This window comes from Salvia miltiorrhiza, chromosome 7 (assembly GCF_028751815.1).
Source record: "Salvia miltiorrhiza cultivar Shanhuang (shh) chromosome 7, IMPLAD_Smil_shh, whole genome shotgun sequence".
Lineage (NCBI taxonomy): Eukaryota > Viridiplantae > Streptophyta > Magnoliopsida > Lamiales > Lamiaceae > Salvia > Salvia miltiorrhiza.
In genome coordinates, this window is record NC_080393.1 from 16,367,635 (window position 1) to 16,391,044 (window position 23,410).

At 37.1% G+C, this 23,410-nt stretch overlaps 1 protein-coding gene across 2 annotated transcripts; it reads left to right on the forward strand.

Moving 5' to 3' along the window:
• Positions 1 to 14,151: 14,151 nt before the first annotated feature.
• Positions 14,152 to 22,206, forward strand: LOC130995582 (uncharacterized). 2 transcript variants are annotated; one of them, XM_057920929.1, is made up of 6 exons: positions 14,152 to 15,346; positions 15,459 to 15,567; positions 15,937 to 16,057; positions 16,164 to 16,895; positions 18,482 to 20,345; positions 21,478 to 22,206. In XM_057920929.1, exons 1-6 carry the CDS (start codon positions 15,151 to 15,153, stop codon positions 21,891 to 21,893), a joined length of 3,438 nt encoding a protein of 1,145 aa, XP_057776912.1. In that variant the 5' UTR covers positions 14,152 to 15,150; the 3' UTR covers positions 21,894 to 22,206. The 2 variants fall into 2 exon arrangements, with proteins under 2 accessions (XP_057776912.1, XP_057776911.1); XM_057920928.1 differs by having other exon boundaries at positions 14,169 to 15,346; positions 21,475 to 22,206.
• The last annotated feature ends 1,204 nt before the right edge of the window (positions 22,207 to 23,410 follow it).

A 23,410-nucleotide genomic window follows, 5' to 3' on the forward strand; every position in this document is an offset into this window, starting at 1 on the left:
TCTCATGAAAGCTTTATCCAGCATGTACGAGCAGCCGTCTGCAGCAAATAAAGTTCATTTGATCAAGAAATTGTTCAATATGAAAATGACGGAGAGCGGAAGATTTGGAGAACATTTGAACGAGTTCAACGAAGTGACGGACCAACTTACCACGGTGGACATCAAATTCGATGATGAGGTCCGGGCTTTGTTAATTCTTGGGCAGTTACCTGAGAGCTGGAATGGCACAGTTACGGCCATTAGCAGCTCTGCCGGTAAGTCCAAAATGAAGTTCGATGATGTCGTGAGCATGATCTTAACCGAGGAGATCCGGAGGCAGTCAGATGTAGTCTCCACTTCAGGTGCCGCTTTAAATGCAGAAAGCAGAGGCAGAAACTCAAACAGAAGTCAAGGGCGTGGACGGAGCAAGTCAAGGAATGGCAGGCAGAGCTCCAGGATCCACAAGAATTCCAACAAATCAAAGTCTGTTGAATGTTGGAACTGTGGTCAGGTCGGACACTACAGAACGCAGTGTAAAGTACCTTCAAAGGAAAACGAGAAAAAGACCGAAGCTAATATTATGGCTGAAGAAGAAGGCGATGCCTTGATATGTTCCATGGAGAAAAGGGCCGAGTATTGGGTCATAGACTCTGGAGCATCTTTCCATGCCACCTCGAATCGAAATTCCTTCATAAATTACATGTCGGGAAATTTCGGAGAAGTATATCTCGGAGATGATCACCCATGCAGCGTGGTGGGCATAGGAGAAGTACAGATCAAACTCAATGGATCTGTATGGAAATTGAAGGACGTGAGACACATTCCAGAGTTGAGGAAGAACTTGATCTCCGTCAAGCAATTGTCAAGAGAAGGATGTGATACACACTTCTCAGGTGATTATTGGAAAATCACTAAGGGCGCAATGATTCTTGCACGTGGCAAGGATACTGGAAGCCTATACACAACGATGAATGCGTGTGTGACAATTGCAGTTGCTGATAGCAAGAAGAATGCAAATTTGTGGCACCAAAGACTTGGGCACATGAGCCAGAAAGGGCTCAAGTATATGCATTCGAAAGGGAAACTACTAGAGCTTCAGTCTGTTGATATAGACTTTTGCGAAAGTTGTATCTACGGGAAGCAGAAGAGGGTGAGTTTCAATACCAGTGGTAGAACTCCGAAGCAAGTAAAGCTTGAGTTAGTCCACACAGATGTTTGGGGCCCAGCAGCAGTTTCATCCAATGGCGGAAAGTCTTACTTTGTGACTTTCATCGATGACCACTCGAGAAAGGTGTGGGTTTACTTCTTGAGACACAAGTCAGAGGTGTTCGAGGCGTTCAAGAAGTGGAAGGCCATGGTGGAAAATGAAACTGGCTTACGGATAAAGAAGTTGAGATCCGATAATGGTGGAGAATACGAAGATATGGCGTTCAAGAAATTTTGTTACCAGGATGGCATCAAGTTAGAAAGGACGTTGCCAGGGACACCACAACAAAATGGAGTTGCAGAACGCATGAACCGGACGTTGACAGAAAGAGCTAGGAGCATGAGGATACATGCAGGACTGCCAACACAATTTTGGGCAGAAGCTGTCAACACAGCGGCATATCTCGTTAACCATGGGCCATCTGTACCATTGGAGTACAGAATACCTGAGGAAGTTTGGAGCGGCAAAGAAATTAAACTTTCTCACTTGAAAGTATTTGGTTGTGTCGCGTATGTACACATTAGTGATAATGCCAGGAGTAAGCTCGACTCCAAATCACTAAAATGTACTTTCATTGGATATGGTGGAGATGAGTTCGGGTACCGTTTTTGGGATGACAAAAACAGGAAGGTCATTCGAAGCAGGAATGTCATATTCAATGAAAATGTGATGTACAAGGACAGGAATGCAGTGCAGTCCACCGACACAACAAGTGACGATCCAACATACGTTGATCCAGATGATACTGCAGAGTGCAGTACATCAAAGCAAACAAATGAAGGTTTGCAGACGGAGGAGCCCAACTCTGAGGCTGATCCACCACAGTCTCCAGTTCCAGCTCCAACTCCTATACCCAGGAGGTCATCTCGACCTCATGTTCCAAACAAGAAGTACATGAATCAAATGTTACTGACCGATGCTGGTGAACCTGAATTCTATGAAGAAGCATGTCAAGTCGGAGATTCTGTCAAGTGGGAGCTTGCAATGAAAGAAGAGATAAAATCTCTTATCTCTAATATGACGTGGGAACTAGTTGAGTTGCCCAAAGGAAATAAAGCTCTACACAACAAATGGGTGTACAGAATCAAAGAAGAGCATGATGGTTCAAAGCGATATAAGGCAAGATTGGTAGTCAAAGGTTTCCAACAGGAAGAAGGAATTGACTACACAGATATCTTTGCTCCGGTTGTAAAGTTGACAACAATCCGATCGGTCCTGAGTATTGTTGCAACGGAGGACTTGCATCTAGAGCAGTTAGATGTGAAAACTGCTTTCCTCAATGGTGACTTAGAGGAGGAAATATACATGCAACAACCAGATGGATTCTCTGTCAAAGGAAAGGAGAAGCTGGTATGCAAGTTGAAAAAGAGCCTGTATGGCTTGAAGCAAGCTCCAAAGCAATGGTACAAGAAGTTTGATGGATTCATGCAGAAAAATGGCTACATGAAGTGCAATGCTGACCATTGTTGTTACTTCAAGAGGTTCGAGTCCAGCTATATCATCTTGCTACTTTATGTTGATGACATGTTAGTAGCCGGCTCAGACTTGAACGAAATCAAGAAGTTGAAAAGACAGCTTTCAGCGGAGTTCGAGATGAAGGACTTAGGAGAAGCAAAGCAAATTCTCGGGATGAGAATTTACAGAGACAAGCAAAAAGGTGTTTTGCAGTTGTCTCAGGCCAACTACGTCAATCGAATCTTGCAAAGATTCAACATGAGCAGTGCTAAGCCGGTTAGCTCAGCATTAGCTAACCATTTCCGCCTATCCAAAGAGCACTCTCCAAAGACTAAGGAGGAAAGAGACTTTATGGCTAAAATTCCTTACGCCTCAGCCATTGGAAGTCTGATGTATGCCATGGTCTGTACTAGACCAGATATCGCTCATGCAGTGGGAGTTGTGAGCAGATTTATGGCAAATCCAGGAAAGCAACATTGGGAAGCAGTAAAGTGGATATTGAGATATCTACGTGGATCTACTGATAGATGCTTATGCTTTCGACGAGGTGATGTAGCACTACAAGGTTTTGTAGATGCAGATTTTGCCGGTGAGGTAGATCGCAGGAGAAGCACTACCGGTTATGTCTTTACTGTTGGCACGACTGCTGTTAGTTGGATCTCGCAGATACAAAAGATTGTTGCTTTATCCACTACAGAAGCAGAGTACGTGGCAATCACCGAGGCTAGCAAAGAAATGATCTGGTTACAAGGGTTGTTGGCAGAATTGGGTTTTGATCAGACGAAGAATGTCTTGCACAGCGATAGTCAGAGTGCGATACATCTGGCAAAGAATTCAGCATTTCATTCTAGAACAAAGCATATTGGACTTCGTTATCATTTCATCAGATCTCTGTTGGAGGATGAGGTGTTAATACTTGAAAAGATCCAAGGAGCTCAAAATCCAGCCGACATGCTTACAAAGGCAGTAACCATTGATAAATTGAAGTTGTGCTCAGCTTCAATTGGTTTGCTAGAATGACAAAGACAGAAAGGCTGCTGCGTTGATCGAGGTGTGAAGACAGATTGAAATCAGTCTTCAAGTGGGAGATTGTTAGTCAAAAGTGGCTGCCACCAACCTTCTTCACCAACCACCTCACACCAACCACCTCACACCAACCACCTCTCACCTACCACCTCCAAATCTTCCTATAAATAGAGAGCTCTTCTGCAGCATCCAACACACAACAACACCAAACAACCATCAAAGCTTTCTGCTAGAGAGAGATAGAGAAAGAGAGAGAGAGAAAAATCTTGTGAGAGAAAACTTCAGTGTGGAAGTTATACACGAGTGATAAAAGTGAGTTGAGAGATAGCCTCTGCGTAGGCAGATACAAAATACAGTGTGGTAATTTTGTTGTACTCCTCCTTTTGAGATTCTCTAATATATTGGTGTGGGTCCGTGGACGTAGGCAGTTTGGCCGAACCACGTTAAAAATATCGGTGTCATTTTTTTTCTCGTTTCATATCGGTCGATATCCAAAATATTGCGTCACACCAGATCCCGGGCGAAATTAGTTGCGTCTAATTTCCCAACACACATGAATATGGAAAAAATGAAACAAACATGACTCCGACAACGCATAACTCTTCTTGGAAATTCTCGAGAAAAAGTCGTTCCCAAATCCGAAAATTAGGTTATTTCAGACGAAGAAAGATCAATACCAGATTTAATTGAAATAAGCAAAACCAGATGCGAAGGCAACGCCGACCCATGAAGGAAAAGAAATAGAGAGAGAATGAAATAAAAGAATTAGCATAAACAATGAAAACCAAACTTAGTAATTCTAACTGCTCGCGCTTATTACTCCCTCCGTTCAATTAAAAATGATCAGTATTTTATTTTGAATTGTTCCATTATAAATCGCCTATTTTTATAAATGAGAAAATTTAATTTTTAAAAAAGTATAAACTCTACTACTTTTAATTAATTTATATATTTTCCTTAATTTTTATGTAAATTTTTTTGAAACACCTATCATGGGATGGATGGGGTATCATATATTATACTATAAGATATAGATATTATCAAGATAGATTTCAAAAGTATTCCTTTAATATTTTTTATTTACATTCATTTCACATGTCCGACTCCATGACAATTAATTGTTCAATTAAATAATTAAGTGGGAATTATTCAAAAAGTAAAAGGTTTTTTATATGTATATATATATATAAAAAAGAAACATGAAGTATGTTTATTTTCAGAATAGATAGATATGAAGTCCTCCCCCCCCCCCCCCCTCTCTAAATAGGAGATAGAGTATCCTGGTATTCTTGCAGTTGGATGATTATAGCATGTGGAAATTAATGTGAGGACTTGAATCAACAATTTAGTAAATAAACTGTGTATAGTTCTCCTAGTTGAAAGTCTTGGCCTCGTTTGTGCTGAAGATTAGGGATGATGCAATCATGCAACTGTAAAAAAAAATGCGGATTTTAAACTTTACTCTTATTTTAGGTCAAGGTCAAATTAATTAAAAGATGGACTAAATTTATCAAGATCCAATTTGATAAATATAGATTGATTACTTGAACTCATTACATTTTTTTTTTTGAATTAACTTGAACTCATTACATTAGTTATCTATAATAATAATAGTCCGTCATTTTAAAAATATAACGTAAGTTACGTAATGAATAATCCAAAAATGTCGTCTCTATTAATTTAGCAATCAAATCACAGTTGTTTTCGTTTGAACTCGCCAATAATGGTCGATTACAACTAGCAATTGCGAGACATTAGCAAAAGCCATAATTAATTAAATGCTAAGTAACAACCTAAGAAGAAGAAAGGCTACTAGTTTATCCATTATGACCAAAGCTTAATTTAATCCTTCAACAACCAATTACAAAACATGATTTTATAGTTAGCCTATTTGAAGACAAAGTTAAGACAACATTGTCATCATTATATTTATCTTCCTAGTTGTTGGCTTGTGGTCCATTCTAGACCTATAACTTGAGAATTATTAAGCCCTTTTATATTGGTTTTGGTGATGATCCAATTTCTGACATAAAAATAAATTTTATTGTAATATAGATAGAAAAGGGGAAAGGTTTCTGTAACTTCAATCAAACATAACACTTGTGCTTCAACAAACTTATTGAAAAACAGATTATTTTCCAAGAATATTTCTTATACGGGGAACTATTTTGACATTGATTTTGTGTAATCCATTTTCACTATTGTCTGATGATATAGTTATACACAAGGTTAATTTCACTATAAGAAAATGCGCCCCTAATGATCGAAAATTCGGTCGTTAGCCTCCGAAAAACGATCGTTAAATATTTAACGACCATTTACGGTAGTCGCCGTTTGAATCGTCGTCCGGGTCTCCAACGACCGTTTTTTCGGTCGTTGCTTTTAGCGACTGTTTTTTTTTAAAGACCGTTTAGTCGGTCTTTAAGATCTCCGGACCGTCGTCCAACGGCGACAACGCCGAGAACCTAACTACTGAAAAAAAAAAATAGTTGTTGTGTCGCCGGCACATTTAACGACCGTTGCGCTTCAGTCGTTAACTAACGACCGAATTTTTGGTCATTAATGTCGGGTTTAACGGTTAATCGGAGACCGGCATTTAACGACCGTTTTTCTTTCGGTTGTTGTTTAACGACCGAAAAAATGATCGTTAGATGCTGGTTCTTGTATAACGACCGTATTTTCGGTCGTTATTTTAAAAAAAAATCTCCAATTTTTATATTTCCTGTTTTCCATATCATAACAATATAGAAATGATCAAAGTAGGAAATCATCAAATAGTGTCAAATTAGGATCGTAAGTCATCAAAAACAAGTTTAGAAATTCAGTATTCAAAGTAGTATCTACATGAAAAGAGATCAAGATAATCAAAGGTCTGGGTGAGTCGCATCAGAGCTATCCAGTGGTCGATATGCTCGCATGAGCTGCGCGATCTGGGCTTGCATCTGCTGTATAGTCTAGTTCAGAATCTACTCATTTTGTTTCCTCGCCTCTAATTCCTCCCTCGATGTGGAGACCTCAACCTGAGAAGCAAGCTGGAAAGGAAACTGGGAGGTGCTAGTGGACTGCGTGCTTGATCCGGCGCCAGGGGAAGTGACAACCTTCGACATCATACCTAATCCCATGACGCGCCCCCTCGAGTCAAGAGTGACAACCTCCCAGAAGATGCGATTCACGTCTGCCGACGTGACCTCTTCCTGTGTCACATGCAGCTTTGCCAATCGCCTCTCGACCCCCAACTACAATACAGAGAAAGTTAGAATAATTGTTAAATAACAAATTAGATATAGTAAATTAACATCATACCATGTGCGCAGCAGGTCGTCCAGCGGTATCATTCTCGTGCATTCCTTCTTTCTGATTAACTTGAAAATTATTTGCTTTTATTCTTACCTTTTATTTTAGGTTCTCATGAGCACAAAATAAAAATAGATAAAAGAATTTTGCTGCTATATTGTTTTTTTTTAACGAAACTCTCATTACTCCATTAAATTGTTACAAGCTACGTCTTCCAATCAAATTGGGAAAGCGAATTGGTAAAAGCACATCAAATAAAATTAGACTAATAAAATTAAAAATATAATACTTAATTAAAATTAAATTAATAAAAATATATTTTAAAAATTCAACCGGACAGACGTTTTAGCCCAAAAACCTCGGGCTTTTTAGCCCCGGGGCCCGATCAGATCGACGGGTTGATTGGGCGGGCTTTTTAGGCCCTGATTTTTTTGGGCCTACATTTTGTACAGCCCAACCCAACCCTAAACACGGGCGGGCTGGGTTGGCCCTTCGGGCCAGACCTATTTTGCCAACTCCAGGGTACACATCAACACCACTAGATGGCCCATTACCTCCAAAGTTTCGAGGTACATTTCGCTGCTTTGTCTTAACATGATCCTCAAAGTAATAAGAACATAATACTGTAGCCTCTTCCACAAGGTAAGCATTTGTAATTGATCCTTCAACTTTAACTTTGTTTTTAACCGTTTTCTTCAACTTTCCCGAGTACCTCTCAAATGGATACATCCATCTATACAACACATGGCCTGTCATCGAGGCCTCATCGGCCAAGTGAATTGGAAGATGTTCCATAGAGTCAAAGAAACTTGGAGAGAAGATTCTTTCCAACTTACATAGAATAACAAGAATATTTTTCTTGCATCTAAAGAACATTGTCAACTTGAATGGTAGGTGATGTCAAATTCAACAAAAGATCTGTGATTGCTTTCCACACATTGACTGGGAGAAGTTCTTTTAATGCGACTGGCAATACTCGTTGCATCATCACGTGACAATCATGACTCTTCACACCAAACATTTGAAGTGTACTCAAGTTCACACATCTATCCAACGAGGATACATGGCCATCAGGAAATTTAAGCCCTTTAATCCACTTAAGTAAGATTTTTTTCTCATCATTTTCAAGCATATAACATGTTTTAGGGTACTTTCATGTTTGTTCATTGGCTTGTAACTCGGGTCTGCGACAAAACTTATTCAATTCTTCGCGAGATTTGCTCGTATCCTTTATTTTGCCTTTAGTGTTCATAATGGTGTTGAACAAATTATCAAAGACGTTCTTTTCAATGTGCATAACATCAAGATTATGACGTATAAGTAATGAACTCCAATATGACAAATCCCAAAATATACTGTTTTTCCTCCAACCACATTCATAAGATCTGTCGTTTAGCCATCCGTAATCTAGTTTCTTCAACTGTCATTTCTGTTACTTTTTTTATGCTCAATCTCTCAATCTCAGCCAACACCTGATGCCCAGTTCTGGTTTGTGGAGGACTTTTTTTACTTTACTATTTTTGATAAACACATTTTTGTTGAGTCGAAAAGGATAATCGGTGGGTAAGAACCTCCTATGACAGTCAAACCATGATTGTTTACCACTCACATGTAATCGAAAAGAATCTGTATGATCAAGACAACGTGGATATGCCAATCTACCATTGTACTCCAACTAGAAAGCATGGAATATGCGGGGAAGTCACTAATTGTCCACAAAAGTGCTACACAAATTTGTAAATTATTCTCCAATAATATGTCATACGTTTGGACACCGATTTCCCAAAGATGAGATAACTCAGCAATCAGCGGTTGAAGAAAAATATCAATCATATCATTCGGATTGTGTGGCCCAGGGACAACAGCAGTGAGAAATATGTGTTGTACTCTCATGCACATCCAAGGAGGAAGATTGTATGGGATAATTAGGATTGGCCACGAGGAATATTGCTTCCCAAAATTGTTGAATGACGATAATTCGTTAGTACAAAGCCCCAATTTTATATTTCTGACTTCAATCGCAAAATTAGGAGATATATTGTCGAAATATTTCTATGCAGGTGAGTCTGCAGGGTGTCTCATCACACCATCATTAATGATGTAGCATGCCATCACATATCAGCTGTTGTTGCTTTAGATGCATATAACCTTTGCAATCTTATGGCAATTGGAAAGTAGTGCATCTGACTGACTGCAACTAGGCGTCGTTGGCGACTGCCACTAGGACCATTGGACTCTTTGTAACGTTTTGCATCGCAAAACTTACACTCATCCAAGTTTTCATCACCCCCCCCCCCCAAAAAAAAGCATATAGTTATTGCGACAACAATCAATCTTTTCAACTGGCAAACCCATCCCACGAAGTAATTTATTTGCACTGTAGAAATCTCATGTAACTAAATTATCATCGATAATTATTTCCTCAATCAACTCCAAAATCTGATCAAAACATCGGTCTGACATATTATTCTGAGATTTTAAATTCATCAAATCGAGCTACAAGAGATAGTTGGGTATAAGTTTTACAGCCAGATCACAACTCTCTGTCTCCCGCCTTTAACATATCTTATAAATGTTGGGCTGTTGGGTTTGGCGGTTCTTCAATTAAAGCATCAACATTGTGAAATTGAGCTGTTGCTACATCCATCACCATCGTCTCATAGCGATTTACTTCTCTATCTTGTACAGTGGTTACAACTAGCCTAGCAACATCAGGTACTTGCACTAATGCTTCACTATGCATCGTTCATATATGATATCTAGAGATGAAACCATTTTTTGCCAAATGAATCCTCACAGTCAATGGAGTATTAAATTTTTTGTTCTTACATTTCGTGCACGGACATTTGATTTTATTTCCAATCATTAATTCTGGTCGAGAAGATGCATGATGGATAAATACTTCCAATCCATTCATGAACTCCTCTGTTAGACTACCTTGAGCATAACGCCTATATATCCACCCCTGATCTAAACTCGTGTTTCTATTTCCTACATTCATTTATTATTAAGAATTTAGTTTACACATTAAATTTCAATTAAAGATTTGATTTTGAGTATTCAGATTATACGAATAGACTAAGTTTAATATTTAATTAAGGATTTCATTTTGAGAATTTAGATTTTAAGAATAAATGAAGTTTAATATTTGAATAAGAGTGAAGATTAAGATTCGAAGAAGGATGAAGATTAAAAATGATGACGATTAGGATTTGAAGAATGGTGATTGAGGATTGGAATTTTAACACAACAACAAAACCACGGCGGTAGTCATTGCTACCGCCTCCGCCTCTCTCCCACCGGCAGTCCAACCTCCAATATATTCATGCATACATTAATAAAAACATGTTTAATCACCTCTCCCCCACCGGAGACACAATCATGCTATAATTTTAATTAAAACATTCTCAACTCAATTAATCATATAATCAAAACATGTTATTCGCCGCTCCCCCACATGCAACAGAATGAATAAAATAACATTTACAATCCAAATAACTCAGACCTAAAAGATGTTATGTTCTTCAAATAAACTTAAGTTCAAAATATGTAAGAATGTAACTAAGTTCTTCAAACCAAATAATTCTAAGTTCTACTAACTAAACATAATCACATGCTTCATATATATTCTAAGTTCGACAAACTAAGTTCTACTAACTAAGTTCTATGTTTCACATAAACAATAAAATAATTCACATATAATTTGATATTAATTCAAATATAAATTTCACATATAACTAGCCAAATTTTATATAATTAACAAAATATAACCTAAATTTATAAAATCTAACCTATATTTCACATAATGAACATAAATTCATATATTTAAAATCAACCTAAATTCTACAAAATTAAAAATAAAATAAAAAATACACTGCTTCGATTGCTTCAATTTACCTTACCTAGGTTTGGTATACTTTAAATTACGATAAAAAAAATATCATATCTTTACCGTACTGATGAGGAGTAATATATGCAGAGCAGAGGAATGGGCTTGGACGGAGGAATCACTCAGGATAGAGGAATCGCTGAGGACAGAGGAATCACTCAAGTCAGAGGAATCACTCAGGTCAAAGGAATAACTCAGGTCAGAGGAATCGTTGAGGTCAGAGGAATGCTCCACTCGCGGACGGTCAATGGCAGAAATGACCACGTTACCCGGGAAGCGTCAGAGCAGAGGAATCGTCTGTTCGCAGAGGAATCCACAACTCCTCGATACCCACGGTTCTGGGCAGAGGAATGAGCAAAGGCAGACGAAATTACCACAGTACCCCTGACCACGCAGGGAACATGACTTCAAGGCTAAAATTACTATTTTGCCCCCCAAATGTATTCTATAAATACCCATGCACTTGTATTATGTATTTTCACGTGCTTTCTCTCAATACAACAACAATTTCTTTTTCTCGGCAATTCAACTCTACTTTCTTTCGATTTTTTGCGTTCAACACTAGGTAAAACTCATAATCTAATCATGATTCACCGGTTAAAACACTACCCACTCAATCACGAAATAAAGGTATACCTTACATTGTTTCAGTATACCGTATCATATTTCAGTATACCGCATTTTCATGGTATACCAAAATAATCGTAAAATTGATAAGTTTTTGTACGGTATTATCGATAACTTATTTTTTTTTTAATATCTGCTTACCTAATGAACAACATCTAACAAATGTAGTAATAACTTTAATAGTAAAACTCAAACACAATTAAAAAAAAAACTACACAAAATTTGTTCATGTCTCAACAATTTTAAATTTGTACAAGTTTACAATACATATTCTCATACATGTATATTATAAGTATGTAACTCATATAAGGCTATTATTATATCATAACTATGTAACTCATATAAGGTAATTATTATATTCTAACAATATTATTAATATAAACAATGTTATATTAGATTATATAAATTATATATTACATTTTGTTCATGTTTATATAATTTGATGATATTTATATTATCTCTCATACATGCATATTCATATATATAATAAGCCACATATATGTTATAAGTTAGATATATACATCGTTCTACAATATTATTAATCAATACTTTTAAAAGTATACACATAAAAAAATATATTATATATTTTAAAAATATAGATTTTGATACGGTGCATATCGTAATTTTCGGTATATCGACAATTGCAGTATCATACCGGACAAGGTATGATATCGTATTATCGGTATTTATCGCAAATTGCAGTATACTAGGCAAATGTATCATACCGCATCAGCGTTATATACTGTCAGACAGTATATACCTATTTACCAGTAGTACGTTATCATACCTTGTTTCGTGTATATACCTTTAACACGGTATTTATTGATTTTTTTAGTATATACATATACCGCGGTACCGATATATACCGGTATCTGAAAAACTCATATCTTTACCTTGCCGGAAATCTTCGGTATGGTATGATACCTTACCGAAAAATTCGGTATACCTTAAGTTCGGTAATTTTTGGTACGGTATGGCCGCTATAGCGAGTTTTCAGTATAGTTCCCCAACCCTATATAACACTGCCTATAATTGACATTGTTCGGTTATATAAATGACACTGTAACATTTTAAAATGTTATATTGTCATTTTCAATCTTATAGTGTGATTTACAATTTTATAGTGTAAATTACATGAAGTATTATTTATATTTCTGAATAGTGTCAATTATACATAGTGTTATTTACAATGTTATATATAGTGTCATCTATACGCAGTGTCATTTGCATAACAGAATGGTGTCAATTACAGACAATGTTATTTGTATAATCAAATAGTGTCATTTACACGACTTGAGTCAGAATACGGGTTTGAATTAAGATGTGGATCAAAATGCGAATTAACTCGATTATACAATACACCCGATTATACCCACGGTCACCTCTAGCCTCTAATTATAAATGGTACGTTTGAGATATTTTAAAGTGCTAATTAATTCCCGACTGATATATCTTGACGCAGCAATATTTATGACCAACATACATTTAAAATACCATCGTTGTCTAGTAGCATGATAGCATCCTAGTTATGTCAAGAACGAAAATCCCAAATCTTCTTATTCGAAATGATTATGGATTACTACAACAATTTTTTATATTTCTCTTTTTGGTATCCATTTTTCAGGAAATTTCTTTTTGGTATGTTCAAACATATTAACTTCTTCCAGTTAATATATTCTTTATTGGGCCAATTAATATATTCTCTAAGCTTACCACATTAATTAGGTGCTACCACGTACTTATACTGAATTTCGTTTCAAATAGTACTTGGTATATTTTAGCAAAACAAAGAGCAATAGTGAAAAATTAGCAAAGGGAAGTAAAGGGAAAATTAACACAAACACGTCTTATGATTTGATGTTATTATCGATCTTCAATATTTTCCCGAAAAGCTGAAGAAACAACTGCGAGAATATCCACTGCGAAATCCCCAAAAAAGAGCAAAATTAATTGCAATCTATATAAATAGCAACTTTTAATGCATTCGAGAATGGTGATTATTATTTTTTAACAGTTGATATCTATAACTCATCTTTTTTGGATAATTACTTTCTCACCAAAGTGTGAACTTTTTCATGCTTTGTCATTTTAAGTTATTATTATAGTTTATTTATTTGTTGCATTCCCACAAAAGTAATACTGTACGAATATTTTTGCATTTACCAGCGTGACAACCACACGCATATAAATTAATTATATATATATATATATATATATATATATATATATATAACCAAAACACCATTTAAAACATGAATTATTGGTGTACAAAAAAGTTTAATTAGCTCGAGGAGTTTGGGATGAGTGGTCCAAAAATCGTTTGATGCAACGAATAAAGTGCAGCGGAAAAAGAAATTTAGATCTCAGTGTAAAATTATACTACTACTATATAAAAAAGTGTAATTATCTGTATTTCATCACCATTGCTTGATAAAAAAGTGGTGAGGAATTGTTTGGATTCTGAGTAATTAAACAACAAAAGTTTTCCACATGGAAAAAAGAAGAGAATATCTATAACAGGTAAATGAGTTCCATTATTCCAACTAATTTTTGTGCCATTACCTAACTCAGCAGCGCAACGTCGCTATATGTTATTGCTTAAATAATGAAATAATCTTTTTCTTAATTAATTGCAATCTATAATTATAATTATTTTTGACTCATTAATAGGCATTCATTTGAAGTAAGAGGAGTGAAATGTGTGTTTGTGTGAGAGAGAGAGACACATGAACTGGAAAACTTATGGAGAATAAACCAAATGTTACTGAGAGTGACTGCAAAACATAGTAAAAGAAAAGAAATCAACATAAAAGCTCCATTAATAATGGTGTTTTTATCATTTATTGTGAGAGGCGCAAAACATAAACAAGGATAATTTTGATCTTGCTTGCTTTTCTGTTTCTGTTTCTTTTTCATTTTGATTTTCATTTTTCTTTGGCCTTTGCTGCTGTGGTGTGGTGGTGGTGCTGCTGCCTGCTGCACATTTCGCTTTCTCACTTCACAATCCACCTCTCACGTGAACCATAATTACACCCTTTCTTCATCTTTTGCTTTTTCATCTTCTTCACCTTCTATTCTTAGGGTTTTCTTTCCATTCCTTTTTCTGATCTCTGATTTCTTTTGATCTACTCAAGCCCTCTCTAGATCCACTCAACTTTATTGCTCATTGCTTCAGAATATTTGAGGGTTTTTGCAGTAAAGATTTGAGCTCTCAAGGGGTAAGTGTACTATGAACAACACTATGTACATGTGATTTGGGTTTGTTTCACACATTGGACCTGCTGGATTTTGCCCCTACTGTGTGAATTTGAGTTAGCATTTCTAAGTTGGAATGGCTTTTCAATTGGGTTTGGGGTTTTGACGTGAATTTCGTTTTAATCTGTGATTTGAGGTGGGGTTTTGGGAAGTGGAAGAGGAATTCATCTCAATTTGATCCCGCTCTTTTATATCAATATACGATTGTATATGTTAAAGAGGATTGCATTTTGCTGGGATTGCTGAGAATGTGAAGTGGGATTTGCTTCTTTATGGCGGCGGAGGAAGGAAGTTGAATTTTCATACTTCGGCAGCTCACCAGTTTCTGTGATTTTCATCATGTGTAGTTTTAGGTTTGGATCTTTTGGAGGGTTTGATTGATATTTTATACGGTGTGTTAAGTCTAAGAGTTTCAGATATGCCTCCATCACCTGCTATTAGAGTTTCCCCTGGGAGGGAGATGAAGGCAGAGAATCACAAGCGAGGCCGCAGTCTTGAGAGTGGGATTCTCTTTAGAGAGAGGGATGATGATCTTGCTCTGTTCAATGAGGTGCAGAACAAAGAAACTGAAAATTTCTTGCTTCAGACGAATGATGACTTTGATGACATGTTTTGTAAGTTCTCAAGTCATGTTTTGGCAATAATGAAGTGTGTGGTTTTGTTTAACAAGTTCTTGTTACGTGCTCTTACTGACAATTGTCGTTATTCACCATTTATGTTTGACAGCAACAAGACCAAGACACTTCTCCGATTACAAGCTGGGAATATCTATTCCTGCTCGAGGGGAGAGTAGTGACCTGCTCAGTGGAGAAGGAGATAAAAATGACTATGATTGGTAGGTTTTTCTTTGCTTATGAATTTTGCCCTTTCTGATTTTCTCGTTCTTATGTTTTAGAGAGGCTTGTGTAGTGTAGTCCTGTTATTCTGATTGGTATTTCATTTAAGAACAAGAATCACTGCTAAGTTTACTTTCTGGATTTAGTTAATTTAGTTCAGATTGTTTCTTTTTGTTAGTCTCTTTCTGTAATCACTTCATCCGGGAAATGACAAATACCAGTGCTACTGAATTGTGAAAATATTAAATGATGATAATTAGTAAAATATGCAGGTTTATATGTGAAGTAATCTATCGCTGTATGGTGTTCCTTTTTGTGTATATTACTACCTTTTATTTGTTTTCGACTAATACACGTTGTCATTATAGGTTAATAACCCCTCCTGAAACTCCTCTGTTTCCTTCTTTGGATGATGAGGCACCGGCAGTTAGTCTTGCACCCAGGGGCAGGCCCAGGAGTCAACCTATTACAATCTCGCGATCATCCACGGTAAGATATCAAATATAGAAACAGGAATGAGATTATAAATATCCCATCTGTTCTTGTAATTTCTTATTGATGTCTGCAAATGGTTTCTGGATATGTTCAATTTTAGATGGAGAAGGGCTACAAGAGTGGCAGGACCAGTGCTAGTCCGCGTCGCCTTAGTCCATCTCCTCGATCTGGTACTAGTACATTGCAGTCTAGAAGCAGACCATTTACTGCCACTCATTCTAGTCCACCTCCTGCTTTGCGACGTTCTTCTCCATCAAGGGGGCTTTCTCCCCCACCAAGTAAGCCAATACCTGCTCCAAGGACTAGAACACCAACACCTAGGAGAATGAGCACGGGTTCAGCTGGTGCTACTGCACCTTCAAGGGTGAGAGGTGCCTCTCCCGTCAAGACAAGCCAGGGTAACTCTGCTTCACCTAAAATAAAAGCATGGCAATCTAACATCCCTGGATTTTCCTTGGAGGCACCTCCTAATCTTCGCACCTCACTGGCTGATAGGCCAGCATCATATGTCAGAGGTTCCTCACCAGCATCGAGAAATGGGTCCAGATCTGCTAGACAGTCTATGTCCCCAACTGCCTCAAGAAGTGTTGGTTCACCCCATAGTCATGAAAGGGATCAATTTAGTTCCTACAGTAGAGGTTCAGTTGCATCATCTGGTGATGATGATGCGGACTCACTACAATCTGTTCCTATCAGCCCCTCTGACCGCTCAATTCCAAGAAGCATAGGTACTTCCCCAAATAATAAAACTATGGGCTTTTCCAGGAAACCAACCAAAACTTTGTCAAGTTCGGCTCCCAAGAGATCCTTTGACTTGGCACTTCGACAAATGGTAAGCATCTTTCTTCCGTTATCCTACTGTTTTCTTTGCTAATGGATTGAACATGGCAGCCTGCTAGTTTAGATTCTATGTTCATTTGCTTTCAAGCTTTTGGTTGTAGGTTTACTGTGTTAAATGGTGACTGCTTCTTGATTGAAAAATCACTGGACCTTCTTTTTCCTTATTGAGATCTGTGTCTCCTGAGAATCATTTTTGGATGCTCATGTGTTGATTGTCGCATGTGCTTTGGAAGTACAATAATTGAATTATATTGGATTATATACATTGCTTAATTTATAACTTTAAGGATGGCCACATTCAATTTGTTCGCAAAATTTAGATTATGGTACTGGTACTCAGAAAATATACCTTTACTTGAGTTGGATGCATATTTTTCATTGGCTCCATAAGAGAGGTACAACTTACATAATACATATATCCACCTATATAGCTACTGAACTAGTAGGCCTGCACTGATTCATGGTTTTTGAGCCAATATGTTGAAGAACTAGCACTGTGTTTCTTCCTTATGGTTGACAATTCCTTCCATACATTTCATGCGCTGATGTATGTTCTTGTGTTTGACTCTCTACTTGTAAAATGGCATTTTATTGCTATCATGGTACCAAAAGGACTGCATGACTAACGAGTTCTGGTTATATTGCCTAGATGTCTTGGCCTTAAAATTCTGACAGATAGTGATTCTAATAATTGCTATTATAAATAAAAGAGCACATTCATAACTACAGGTGGAAGCATTAGTTGATTAGATATAATGTGGCATTACATTGAGCTATATCGAAGTGAAAGGGGATTGTCGAAACAGCGATGGACATGTATACTAGATATGTAAAAGATTGTACCAGTCCAGGTTGACCAGAAGTTGAGAATGGTGATTGAAATGCATGTCGCTGATCCTTAATATGATGGTATATAACTCTAGGGACAAGGTTGAGTCACCGTTTTCTTTAGTTTGTTTGTGTTTTTTGGCTGTCTCACTTTTGCTCATAGTCTCTTTGAGCCTAACTATCTGTGAAAGCCTACGCTGTCTATTGATGGAATGCACACCATTCTATTCTTTGTGTTCTGATTATACAAAATATGAGGATAAATTGCTTATTAGAATTCATTTCACTTTTTAACAAAGTTTTGTATTTAATTGTTACACAAAACCATTTCTATGTCCACTACCATTGTGACTTGTAATAAAATGCCATTTCTGTCTCCTGAAAGTAACTGAGAGATGGCTAAAGGAAGATATAAAACTAGAAAAAGATATACAGTAGCAAATATGTTAAGAAAAACATAAGAGTAATGCTTGTAATCAGATTGCAAAAGCTCAACCAACCACATCCTACATGGAATATTGATTATTAGGACTTGTACTCTCTTGAACTGGACAGATTACTACTATGTATGTTTATTGAATGAGAAACTTATTAGCAGCAGAGAGAGTTCAGCATCTTTATAATGGTAGGCGTTTTATCACATGAAGTGCCCGCTGCTTCCAAGTGAGGCAGGGCATAATTGTTGAACTTCTCGTCACTGATTCTATTCAAATTTTCCATACTATCTTTATCTGATATATCTATGTGCAGGATAGGAAGGTTCCTCAGAATATGTTCAGACCCCTGCTGTCCAGTGTCCCCAGTTCAACATTCTATGCAGCGAAAGCAAGTACACATCATCGTGCTCTGATATCAAGAAATTCTTCAATCACAACTAGCAGTAATGCCAGTTCTGATCAAGGAACAAGTGGGGCACTTGATACTGAAGAAAATGAGCAGAACCAGGACGATGTGACCAGTGACTTTGTGAAGGGACGGTACCCAACCATGCATGATGAAGTATTTGTCATGGATCACGCTGATGTGATGAATGAAGCAATTGAGAACAGAATAATTGAGGAGGTACCTGGTTACCAGGATGAGGAAAATGATAACCCCACTAGAGTTATTTCTCGGTTAGATTCTGCTGAGAGCAGCAACCAACTTGACACTAGCCCAGCTATGGCTTCTGCTGATGTAGTCTTGGATGGGAAATATGACTATTCCGACGTTGATGGGACTTCAGATATGGAAGTATGCTCTGGATGCTGTGACATGTTTCCTTCTAGTGAATTGGTAAGGGAAGGTGACCTGTGGTTATGTCTGCAATGCAATAGTTTGAAGACAAACTCAAAGGCAACCCTCCCAGTGAAAACAGTGAAGAAAAATAAGGAAATTGCAGAAGACTTTGTTCACGATGAAGAGTGTGGGTGGCTGGAGGTTTTGGACCAATCTGTCTCAATTCAAGAATCAGTACCTGGTACTGGTGCTGGTGAAACAGAAATGCATTGCCTTGACTCTACTGCAATTGATGATCAACATTCAAAGAGAGAGCCAAGCATGGATCATGATGTATTGCAATCTGAGAAGAGGGAGCTTATGGTTGCCGGGCAGCAAGAGATAGTCAGAGGTGTGGATCGTCACACAGGCCACCAACAATTGCACCAGTCTGGTGTCTGTTCAACTTCAGAAGCTGATGTTTCAGAAGGTACAGGTATATCATTGCTTCTGAAGACATCAAGTAGCAGTAAAGGACATCTCGTCCAAAGCAGGAGTTTCACTGCAAGTAACATTTGTTATGATGATTTCTCTTATGTGAGGGATAGTGTAAATAGTATGAGAAGCTCCGGGGGGTATAGTAATGCATCCATATCTTCCTCCATTGATCTGGGATCTTCTAGGCAATCAGAGGCACGTATTCATCGGCAATCAAGTGGCCGGAGATCTGACACTGAAAATTACAGATATGAAATTCCTATGAAGCACAAACGCTCCATCTCCTCTTTGTCTGGTGCATCAGTTCTTGGATCCCAGGTCCCAAGTACAACACCAAGTTGCCTAGGAGATAGTTTTGAGTTAGTGTCTTCCAACAAGGATAGGGAGGTTAGTGGGGTAATATATGCAGATCCTCCTAAACAGTCACTGCCCTCAGAAAAAGAAGCAGAAAGTACATGCACGGATTTAGAAAGCAGCCTGACCTTCAAGGTTGCTGCAGAATTATCAAGTGATTTGATGAATGCCCATTCAGGAGGTAGTTCAACGGAGTCAATTCTGGCTTCTGAAGAGCCAGTATCACATGAGAATGGTGAAAACCTGACAAACAAATCCACGAACGAAGAAACAGCAGCTACACGGTTGCAGACTTCTTCACGAGGGGAGGACGTGCAAAACTCTGGTGATGACATTGTGGATGTCACAGAAGTTCCTCATCTGAGTTCTTTGAATGATATATCTGAAATGGAAATTCAGAATTCTGGTATTGTATCTTGTGACTCACAATCTGATGTTGATTCCACAAATTCAAAGACATGGACGAATGAATTACTGGAGCCTTTTGAATCAGTGGAACAGAATGGTATTATGACGGCGAATACTGAGGAATTTGACATCTCTGTTCCTGTAAATAGTGTCCTTGGTATGTGCATCTTACATTCTAACTTTTGTGTGTTTTATCTTAGTCTTCCCCTTTCTTTATGCTTGAGCTTCTTCTTTTGTGCCAAAGTGGTTATATCAATGTTATAAGACTGTTGTAATCTTCTTCTTCTTCTTGGGAAAATTTCTATGCCTTGTGTTATTATCGAGTCGTACGTGTTCAACCTAGAAAAAGGGGTAAAGCATGAATGTTCTTTTATCTTACATTCTAAATTTTGTGTGTTTTGTCTTATTCTTCCCCGTTCTTTATGCTTGAGTTTCTTCTTTTGTGCCAAAGTGGTTATATCAATATTATAACTGTTGTAATCTTTTTCTTCTTCTTGGGAAAATTTCTATGCCTTGTGTTATCGAGTCGTACGTGTTCAACCTAGAAAAAGGGATAAAGCATGGATGTTATTTTTCCTATCTCTTGATATTCTCTTCTCTTCATTTCCTATCTCCTCTCGTATGTTACGTCGAGTAAGCTCTAGAAAACACTCCCCCTAAAGAAAATGCACCCTTAAAATTTATCAACTTAGAGATGTCTTTATACTTAGCTTTCCTACTTCGACATTTGTGTTTTGAGTAAAGATATTCTAAAACTTGTGTTTGATCTTCTTTGAAAAATTCCGGAGTGTTTTCCTGTGCATACCTGCACGTTCTCATGTCTGTAAACTTATGTAAAGCGAGTAAGCAGTGGTTGGCAGAACATGCACAGATAGTATCTTCAAGAATCAACCTTGTTGAGCATAATAATATTTCTGCTTTGCATCCGTCGATGCCTTCCTCCCCTATTGATCTGGGACTGACCGTTTGAGCCCAACTAAGCATGTTCAGGAGCTCTTAGGGGGTGTTTAGTGATAGGATAGATTGATAAAACATAGGATTTTGAGTATTTGAAGGATAAGATGGTCAAACAAGTTCAAAAATCAATCCATCAAAGTAAATGGTAGATTGGCTTGGATTATTTTTATCAATTAATCATATCACGACCTCTACTTTTTGCATCTAACTAATTTCAGCTTCACATGCATGGAAAATTGCAGTTATATTCTCGTGAAAACTTGTACTGGATCACATCTTAACTGGATTTGTGTATCTTTGGGATCTCTAACTTCTCTTGTGAATTTCAGAAGATTCTACTATTGTACTAGAAGACGTTGGTGGAGCAAAATCTAGAAGCCTGACCCTCGAGGAAGCAACGGACACAATCCTCTTCTGCAGCTCGATTGTCCACAATCTGGCTTATGAAGCTGCAAACATAGCCATAGAGAAGGAGAACTCATCACTGGAAGTCGCAAGACCAACAGTGACAGTGGTTGGCAAATCCAATTCCGACAGACGGGAGATGCATTCAAGGCCACTGGGGAAACGCAGTTCCAAGTCCCAGAAAGCTCGTCAGAGAAGATTGGAGACGGAGACAAAGCCACGGTCTGTGACTACTGAAACGGAAGAAAAATGTAGTCCCCGCATTGTGAGATCTCCTAGCAAGGGCGATGCAACGCATCCTCCTCCGAAACTGGAGTCCAAGTGCAACTGCGTCATCATGTAAGCCAGAGATGGTAACAACGTGTGTTTAATGGATTTGTTTTTGTTGATTCTAATTGTTATGTAAGAAGATGATGATGATGATGATGATATTAGAGGCAATCCCTTTTGTAAAGTTGTAATTTTTATTAGGCTGATAATAGTGGGTATTCTTGTTAGTTCTTGGTATACGTTGATAGAAGGGCAAATCGGTAAATTCTTTTGTTCTGGTGCTCCAGAACAGTGCATTCAGACAATTATTCTTGGCATTGTAATTGTAGCACTTGTACCATTGTATCTCTTGCTTCAGTTATAGTTACTCAGAATTATTGTATTTTTGTTTTGGTTATTCATAAAGACGCTTGAAATTAATAATTTTATTTTTTTCTAAGTGTGGTTCGGTTGTACTTAGAGATGATTATCTATCAATCTCTAATTCATCGAATATTCATCAGCATCGTAACAACAAAATTTGATATGTTATTGAATATTTTAAGTGTTCCGTTTCATATGTATACCAATATCACAAAAACTTGAGTATAATAAAGTGTATCGCACAATCGAGTTGATCCGCATTCAGATCATAATCTGCATCTTGATCCGAACCCGAATTTTGATCCAAATTAGGTAAATAACATTATTCGATTATATAAATGACACTGTAACATTTTAAAATATTATAGCGACATTTACAATCTTATAGTGTCAATTACAGGAAGTGTCATTTATATTTTTGAATAGTGTCAATTATATACAATGTCATTTATATGTAGTGTTATTTGTATAATAGAATAGCGTCAATCACAGATAATGTTATTTGTATAACTGAATAGTGTCATTTACATGATTTGGGTCAGGATGCATATTCGAATCATGATGCGGGTCAATCCGATTGTACGATACATCCTATTGTACCAAGACCACCTCTAACAATGTATATTATAACATCACAATTTGACATGTCATTGAAGTGTGTTATGTATATACGTGAAAATTTGGCGAGGCACAATGAAATTTATCAAGAAAAATTTAGTTATGTTGTAATTATAAAATCGTTATAAGTGGCAATGCAATTATAATATTTACAAATCTCTACTATAGTAATTAGTAAAAAATCAAGATTTCAATTTGAAATGAGTTAATTGCATATAATATCACGAAGTTTGTCCGAAATTCATTTTCCCCACGATCTTTAAAATTTTCATTTTTTTATCAAATACTTTGACATTTGTTCAATTTCCCCACGATTTTTTTTTTCTGATGACCGGAAAAATGACATAGCAGTGACGTGAATTTAATTTTACAAGTAACAATGTCGTGGAATATATATATGAATTTTAAATTACACATATAATAATAATAATAATAATAATAATAATAATAATAATAATAATAATAATAATAAAGCCGTAATTTCTTTTAATTTCTCATTTTTTCAGGCAAAAGGAAAACAAAGATTGCTAAAACGATTGTTTTTCTTTCCACTGTAGAGGGTAAAATTCGTCAACTTGGCTCAAGCCCAATTAACATTCCAAGCTGGAC

Bases quoted from the DNA above. Each gene is read 5' to 3' on its own strand.
- LOC130995582 (XM_057920928.1), top strand. From the start codon at position 15,151: ATGCCTCCATCACCTGCTATTAGAGTTTCCCCTGGGAGGGAGATGAAG. The intron at 16,896-18,481 runs GTAAGCATCTTT...ATCTATGTGCAG, and splicing joins ACTTGGCACTTCGACAAATG to GATAGGAAGGTTCCTCAGAA. The intron at 20,346-21,474 runs GTATGTGCATCT...TGTGAATTTCAG, and splicing joins TCCTGTAAATAGTGTCCTTG to AAGATTCTACTATTGTACTA.